Genomic DNA, 9026 nt, shown 5'->3' with positions numbered 1-9026 from the left:
AAGAGGGGGTGGGGCAGCATCAGTACACCCCTCCTCACATTTTCCCTGGGTGCTGATTCCTCTCCTCATAGGGGTGCCATTACACTTCCTTTGGAAACCTCTCTGGTTGGCACACACATCTTGTCCTGCCAGCAGGTATAAAAGGCCTCATCTCATCTCTCACGACTGAGTAGAAACACATCCCTGACCTCTCAGAAGAGCTGACATATCCGCATTCCTCACTGTGTGCACAAACAGAGGTTCACCTTTCACAGGTGCTTACAAACTCTTCTCATAGAAAAATATGCAACTAGCCCTTACTTTAACTAATTAAACATTTACTGACTGCCTACTCTTGTCAAATTTGTGCCAAGCTCTGGGGATATAAAGATAAAGCATAGTGCATACCTCTAAAATACTTCCAGCCTACCAAGGAGTGTTTATAGAAGTACTGAAATAGAGAGTCTATAGAAGTAAACAGTGTAATGATAAAGGGTGTGGACCCTGATGCGAGGCTGCCCGGGTTCAATTCCCAGGTCAGTCATCTATTAAACTGTGACCCCTGACAAGTTACTTAACTTTGATGAGCAGGGATTCTTCCTTTGTTAGATGTAGACAGTACAGGCTTCCCAAGGAGTGGAGGATTAAATGTAAAGGGCTTCTATGCCTAACTCACAGAAAGCATTAAATATTATAGACTCTGAGGATTTGCCTCACAGAGAGTGCTATATATTGGAGGCTACTATTTATCATTAATAAAAGGAATTCAGTAGATGCACTGATAAGGAAATGCACTGAGGGGCACCTGGCCCACGGTGGGTGGAGAGGGTAGCCAGGAAAGGCTTCCGAAGAGGTGATGTAAGCTCAGTCTTCATGGGTAAGTAATGTTAGCCTGACCAAAGGAAGGTGCAGGAGGAGGAGGAAGGGAGTTCCAGACACAGAAGGCATCCAGAAACAGCATAGTGTGGGTAGGGAATTATAAACAGCATGATATGGCTGGAGACCAAATCCAAGACAAGGAATGGTAACAAGAGTCTGGAGAGAGACAGGGGCCAGTTTATGGAGGGCCTTATGGGCCACACCAAGGAGCTTAGAAGTCATTGCAACGGCCAAAGGGAGCCACTGGAGCATGGGACAGCCAGGTTTCCATTTTATCAAGCTCCCCTTCTTGGCGGAGGGTGAAAGAGAATGTGATGAGACAGCAGACAAGAGGTTTTAACATCATCATCATCATCCAATTACCATTTATTAAGCACCATGTGCCAGGCACTGTGCTTTACATTTTGTTTATGACTGTAGACTCTGAAAGGGTAAGTAGTCCAAGGTAACAAAGCTAGTGAACACTGGAGCCTGGATCCAAATACAAGGCAAAGATACTCTTGCAATCGTTTAGGCCAGTGGTCGGCAAACTCATTAGTCAACAGAGCCAAATATCAGCAGTACGACAACTGAAATTTCTTTTGAGAGCCAAATTTTTTAAACTTAAACTATATAGGTAGGTACAGTTACTAACTTAATTAGGGTACTCCTAAGTTGGCCTTTGCTAAAAACGTCCTCAATCTGAGGGGTCGACCTCAGCGAATATACCCCCACTTCTAACGCCACTTCTTCAAAATAGACTCACCCAGGCCAAAAACTGACTTCTGCGCATGGGCCACGAAGTTTCAATTGCAAAGTGTGTGGTATTTTGTGGAAGAGCCACACTCAATGGGCCAAAGAGCCGCATGTGGCTCGCGAGCCGTGGTTTGCCGACCACTGGTTTAGGCAAGAGATGAGAAGACCTGGATTTAGGCAGTAGCAATGTAGACTAAGGTGGAATAAATTTGAGAAGTATTTAAGAAGTGTAGCTAGTAGGGGGTATTGTCTGATTAGAAAGAGGGGTGAATAATAAAAAAAAAAAATGGAAAAAAAAATCAACCAAAAAAAAAAAAAAAAAAGAAAGAGGGGTGAGAGATGAGTCTTGGTTGACTCCCAGATTCCTAGTCTAAAGCACTGAGTGGATAGTGGTGACATTCACAGGAAGAGGAGTGGTTTCTAAGGAAGTTCAGCTTGACCTGGCTGAGCTTACTATAACAGTGGACATCCAAGTAGAGGGAACCTGTAGAGAGCTGGGGAGAAGACAGGTTAGAGATATAGATGAGGGTGCCGTCAACATTTACATGGCCTCTGTAGCCCTGGGAGGGGATACAATCAGCCAAGAAGGGTTTGGCAGTGATAAGAGCAGGGCAGAGCACCCAGCAAATACTGAACGAGGGGCACAAAGAGCCTTGGGTAGAACCAGTGACAGAGCAGCAAAGTGCGCAGCACAATTCCGGGAGGGAAGGAGTAGTCATCAGTGTCCAAAGTAGCTGAGGAGTCAGGGAACATTAAGGACCGAGAAATGCCCATCAAATTTGGCAAATGTGAGAGTACTTTTGTCTGTAAGTAAAACAGAGACATCAGAGTGGTAGGGGAAGCAAAAATTTACTGTTGCCAGTTGAAGAGTGAACAGGGGGAGGTTTGAGGAAGAAGGGGGTTGAAGGATTGAATGACAGCTATCAGGGACAAAGGCGAGAACAGTTCTTTTCTGTTTGTGATGGGAGCCCTGAGCATGTTTATAAATGGAGGAGCCAGTCAAAAAGGAGAGATGGAAGAGACTAGAAGACGTGGAACAACGTCTAGGGATGGGGAAATGGCTCAAATTGGTCTGAAGAAGAGGAATGAACCATCTCCTCTGACTGGAGGAGGGAAGAGAGAGGTGGATGTACTTGAGCACAGGAACAAAGTTAGGGAGACTGCGCCTAACTTGCCTCAGGCAAGATCAGCTGCTGAGTGTGAAGGAGGGAGAGGATTCAGGAGAACAGGAAGGCTGGGATTAGTCACTGAAGGGTGGAGGAGAGGAAGCTTACAGACTGACCAGACCACAAATCTGTGGAGGGAATATCTGCATGCTGTAAACTTTCCTGTATCTTCGGTCTTTTCTGTTAACGTTTTCTATTCCTCTAGATCTGAACTAATTAATTTTATTTATTTAACAAACAGTATGTGCCAGGCACGATTCTAAGTACTTCACAAATATTAACTTATTTGTGACCTAGTTTCCCCTGCAGTCCTCTCAAGTAGAGAGTTTTTTGTCTCATACTCCACATTCCTTGGGGCCAGAGGTGGGGTTGAGTCCTCCCCACCCCCAGCTGAAACATTTCTAAACTATTCTTTAGCTCCTTGAAAGCTCAAGCCTTCTGTCTACACCACCCCTCCTTTTTATTGTCTCTGCTAACTTAATAGTTGCTTCCCCAGTCACTAAACCCTTCGGTCTGGCTTACTCTCTTCCTCTGTTAACCCCTGACCCATACCACCAACGCCCCCATCCCCATACACACACACTCCTCCCATTAGTTCCAGTGACTCTGACATCCACCAGGTGACCCATCCACTATCAAGATTTCTTAGTTCCTTGATCTTCTCACCCCAGTGATTTTTCCTTCCACTTCACCTCAGCTGTCCACTCCCATGCTCCCACCACCACCCATATCCCATCACTCATCACTGCATCAACTCTACAACCTGCATTTCTACCATTCTACTCTTCCACTGTAGTTCTCTTCCCAGCTCATGGATTCTGGTGTCTCTCCTACAAAATACCTTTGAACTCATCACGACCTCCTTCCTTTTGTTGCGCATACCTGATGTACAATAGCTTCCTAACTGGATTCTTGTTTCCACTCTTACTTCTCTATAATCCATTCTCAGCAGAGCAGCCAGAGTGAGCTTTTAAAAATCTAATTTATGTCACATTATTTCCCTGCTAGAATAAATCCTCCAATGGTTTTCCACTGCATTTACAATAAAGTCCAAACACTTTCCTAAAACTGCCAAGCTACCCCATAACTGTCCTGACTCCTTTGTGCCTCATTTCATCTCACTTTCCTCCTCACTTAGCCACACTGGCTTCTTTTCTGGTCTCTGAACATGCGAGTTTACTCCTTCCTTAAGGCGTTGCATAGCGCAATGCAAAGATTTTCCCATTGCCTGGAACAATCTGCACATGTCTTGTCTCTTTCTCATCCTCGGGTGTCAGGTCAAATATCACCTCCTCAAGGAAGCCTTTCCTGGTGACTCTATGTAGAATAGCCCCTGGCCCAACCACCCCCACTTACTCCCTGCTTATTTCCTGCAAAACACTTAGCACAAGCTGTGACTTGCCTGTTTGATTATTTGCTTGCTTATTGTCTTTCATTTCCCACTAGAACATAAGAGTGAAGGCTCTATAGAATACTATAAATAATTATACTCCAAGAAATTGGAAAACCTAGAAAAATACATAAATTCCTAAAAACACACAACCTTCAAGGTAAATCATGAAGAAATATAAAATCTGAATAGACTGATTACAAGTAATAATATTGAATTAGCAATTTACACCCCCCCCAAAAAAAAACACAACACAAAAGCCCAAAACCAGATGGCTTCACATGTGCATTCTACCAAAGATTTAAAGAAGAGTTAACATCTATCTTTCTCAAATTATTCCAAAAATAATGAAAAAGGAAGAAAAGCTTCCAAACTCAATTTATGAGCCAGCAATACACTGATACCAAAACCAGACAGAAGCCACACAAAAAAAGAATATTATAGGCCAATATCCCTGATGAATATACTAGTAGATGCAAAATTTTCAACAAAATATTAGCAAACCAAATTAAAAAACACATTAAAAGATCATACATCATGATTGAGTAGATTTATTCTAGGGCTACAAGGATGGCTCAACATCAGCAAATGGATCAATGTGATACATCACATTAACCAAACAATAAAAATCATATGTCAACTAGAGGCCTGGCGCACGAAATTCGTGCAAGGGTATAGTCCCTAGGCCTGGCCTGTGGTCAGGGCCATCTTCCCTGGCTGCCCGCAGCCAGCCCCACCCACTTCCGCCACCCACCCCTGGCTCCCTGTTTGCCATCAAGTGATGGGAGTCTGCTGGCTGGGGGAAAGGGACCAAGAAGTGGTCAGTGTGCCTCATAGTGACTGGTCAAGCGGTCGTTCTGGTTGTTCTGCCATTAGGGTCAATTTGCATATTAGCCTTTTATTATATAGGATACAATGCAGAAAAAGCATCTGACAAAATTCAACATCCATTAATATATTTAAAAAAACAACAACTCTTGCCCAGCTGGTGTGGCTCAGTGGTTGAGTGTCAACCTGACCCAGGAGGTCATGGTTCCATTCCTGGTCAGGGCACATGCCCAGGTTGCAGGTTCGATCCCCAGTAGGGGATGCGCAGGAGGCAGCCAATGAATGATTCTCTCTCATCACTGATGTTTCTATCTCTCTCTCCCTCTCCCTTCTTCTCTCTGAAATCAATAAAAACATATATTTTTTAAAAGAATTAAATCTTGACATTTGCAAAAGTATGGATGGACTTCGAGGGTATTATGCTAAGTGAAATAAGGCAGAGAAAGACAAATACCATATAATTTCACTTACATGTGGAATCTAAAACATCTAAACAAAACAGAAATGCACTCACAGACACAGAAAATAAACTGGTAGTTACCAGAGTGTAAAGGGGTAAGAAGGGGGATGAAATAGGTGAAGGAGATTAAGGTACAAACTTTTAGTTGTAAAATAAGTTATGGGGATGTAAAATACAGCATAGAGAATACAGTCAATAATATTATAATAACTTTGTATGGTGACAGATAGTAACAAGATTTATTATAGAGATCATTGTGTAATGTATATAAATATTCAATCACTGTGATATATATCTGAAATTAATAGGATATTGTATGTCAAGTTTACATCAATAAAAACAAAAAAACTGAAGGGTCTGCAGTCAAACCTGGATTCAGACCTTGACTACTAACTGTGGAAACATTTCTTAATTACTTAATGACTCTAAACCCTAGTTTCTCCTTTTCCAAAATGGGGATAATAAAGTATCTATTGTAAAGATTAAGTAAATCAATACATGCCAGTCCCTTGCAAATAGTAAATAATCAATGATTAGCAGCTATTATTATAATTTCTCAGGCATTGATTTTCTCCAGGAGTGTTCAGTGATCTGGGCATAGGAGTAGGTACAGAGACATCTTACTGATCCAGCAATGAGCCTCTGACACATGGGTTTAGAAAAGGACAAAGATGTGAGTAGATTGTGGCAGCCAGTCAGATGGACAGCCATAGGATGCAGGATGGGTAGGAAAGAAAGGCAGGCCAGGATGGATCTGGTGGCTGGGAAAAGAGGGAGCTGTCGAAGGGGCTGGATGTCTATAACCAGTCAAAGCTGGTATAGTGGGAAGAGGGTAAGGGGGGTAGGAGTGGGTCAGTGGAGTTTATGACCACAGAAGAAGTGGTATTATTCTGGGTGATGGCAAGATGCAGCGCGTTGTTGGGAAAAAGTATGACTGAGGCGGTATGGAGGACTTCCCGGAGAAACAGACAAGAACCAAGAGGCATAAATGGATAATAAAGTCATTCGAATTGATGGAAGAACTTGGAAAGGGCAGGAGGGCGGAGTCTGTGTGCAGCTGATAAAGGGAAGAGAGCAGTAGAGCTGGAATCTGAAAGAGCAGGGCTAGAAGGGAAGCAGAGTCCCTGAGGCTGAGCCAGGTTTCAGTGAAGGCAGGAGGCAGAGGGAAGGTGTGGGTGGACACAATGGTGAGAAGACCCAGAGACCAGGCCACTCAAGACAGAGCAATGAGGGATGTGGACCGGAGAGAGAACATTGTCCAAATACACATGTGATCATGTTTAAAACCCTGCAAAGGCTTCATGGGCAACATTCTCTAACAGGTCCACAAAGTTCCACGTGGTCTGGCCTCAACCTCCCGCTCTAGCTTCATCACATGCCACTCTCTATCACTAGCCTGGCTCCTGCCTCTCCGGGCCTCCTCTAGGCCCACTGACCTGACACAGTCCCTCATGCCACATGGCCTTTTCCTATGTTCTTCCTTCTGCCTGCAATGCTCTTACCACTCCCTTCATTAGCTAACTCCTACTGAGCCTCCAGACTGCACCTCAAGGAAGCCTCCCCTGATTCTCCAAACTATAAAATCCCATATGCTCAGCTCTCATAGCTTACACTTCATTTGCAGCACTTATTCAGGGTGCAATATTACATTTACCTGTTGCCTGGCTGTATGGTTACTTGACTATTTTCTCCTTCACTATAGTATGAACTCTTTAAAAAAAATTATTTTTATTTATTGATTGATTTTAGAGAGAAAGGAAGGGGGAAAAGGAGAGAGGGAGGTATTACTGCTCTCTGATTTTTGCCTTATATTTTGGAATTTTGGATTTTTCCTTCTTGATGGCAAACAATTTTTGCCATCAGCTACATGGTGGGCAGTCCCTAAACTTAAATTAGGGTGTTTTGCTGTTAGCTTGGATCTAAAACTTTAAAAAAAATTATTTTTAATTTATTGATTGATTTTAGAGAGAAAGGAAGGGAGAGAGAGAAAAACATAGATTTGTTGTTTCACTTATTTATGCATTCATTGGTTGATTCTTATATGTGCCCTGACCCGGGATCAAACCCACAACCTTGGCATATTGGGACGATGCTCTAACCAACTGAGCTACCTGGCCAAGGCTATACTGTAAGCTCTTTAAGAACAAAGAGATATCTGCCTTTGTTTGTCACTGCATACATGTGTAGTTGCTTGTTACATAAACATTTGTTGAATGAATGAATGAATGATTAACGGACAGAAGCCTAGAGGCTGGAAGGGGTTGCCTTGCACTCAGAGCTCCAGGACAACAGGGACAGGCCTAGCTTCAAATATCCTCCCACTGGTCATAAACTCTTCTGGTGCCAGAGCTGGTTGAGAGTCCCAGCTCTATCTGATTTCTTTGATGCTGTGGAAGGCTGATTCAGGCTTGGGAAGGGGGCAGAAAAGGCCCTATTCTGGGCAGGGATCGTGGCCCAGTGTTAGGAGCTCCTGGTCCTCTCATGGGTTCTTGCATCAAACACTCATCTCCTACAGGGTGGAATTTACCTGCTCCCCTGCATAGGTACACATATTTCCCTCAACTCTTATAGGTTTATACATCCCTCTCTCCTGTCAGGAAGCCCTGCAAGGCCTCCCTCCCTCCCAGGACACACACACCCTCACCTCTCACAGAAGGTATGCAGGCAAGGCAGAACCTTGGGGCACCGGTACCGATCCAGGCAGATGCTGCACACCAGGAACTGCTTGTCCATGGGCTGGACCTCTGGGCCAGGGCTGTCCTGCCTCTTCGCCATGGTGCCCACTGATGGCTCCTGCCACTCACACCAGCCTGTGTATGGAGAAATGGTCAGCACCAGGGAAGTCAGCGCTCCCTCCCCCACCTGATCCTCACCACTCAAATGCCCTGCAGAGAATTAGCCCCATTTCTTCCCTGCCAGGGGCAAGACAGGCAGTTATCTGGAGGCAGCAAGGTGAAGTAGGTGGGCTGAGTAACCCATGGTTAAAAGCACAGACTTAGGGTTAAATTGGGGTCAAACCCAGCTCAGCCTCTTACCAGCTATGATCCCTTGCATAATTCATAAAACATCTCTGAGCCTCAATTTCCTAATTTGCAATTATGGAAATAACAATCCCTACTTCAAATGGTTGTTCTGAGACTTGCAATAGTGCATGTCAAGTGCATGGTACACGGATGTCCACTCTCACTGAGACACTCATCCTTTATCTCCTCTGTCTCCCTCAAATCCTCCTCCAGGAGACCTTCCTGATGGAGTGTCTCTCCTCTGACTATCTACAGCCCTTCCTACCTGTGACCCTCCTCGCAGCACAACTGCCCAGGGCTGCATTCTTTTCCACATCCAATCAGTATCTAGGTCTGTGGATTCTGCCTCCTAAATATCTTATCCCCTTTTCTTCAACCACACAGCTACCGTCCCATCAGGTCACCACCAATTCTCTCCTGAGATGCAGCAGCAGCCTTCTAACTGGTAGCCTTGTCTCCTCACTGTGCTTCTCATCCATCCCCCTCGCAGTCAGAATGAGGCTTCTAAAACACAGATTCCATCTTGTCACTAACTTCCTGTTTAACTTCCTTCAACAGTTATCCAT

General features: G+C 44.3%; 1 protein-coding gene across 2 annotated transcripts in view; it reads right to left on the bottom strand.

Moving 5' to 3' along the window:
* TRIM3 (tripartite motif containing 3) overlaps nt 1-8277 on the bottom strand; it is an 18014-nt gene extending 9737 nt beyond the window's left edge. Inside the window, exon 1 of one of the 2 annotated variants that reach the window (XM_015568029.1) lies at nt 8082-8277. In XM_015568029.1, coding sequence (XP_015423515.1) covers nt 8082-8212 — 131 coding nt within the window. In that variant the 5' untranslated portion in view covers nt 8213-8277. The remainder of the gene's footprint in view (nt 1-8081) is intronic. The other variant, XM_015568030.1, reaches the window with a different exon arrangement.
* Nucleotides 8278-9026: the final 749 nt, after the last annotated feature.

Source organism: Myotis davidii, unplaced genomic scaffold (genome assembly GCF_000327345.1).
Source record: "Myotis davidii unplaced genomic scaffold, ASM32734v1 scaffold484, whole genome shotgun sequence".
Lineage (NCBI taxonomy): Eukaryota > Metazoa > Chordata > Mammalia > Chiroptera > Vespertilionidae > Myotis > Myotis davidii.
This window is presented reverse-complemented; position numbering and strand designations above follow the sequence as displayed.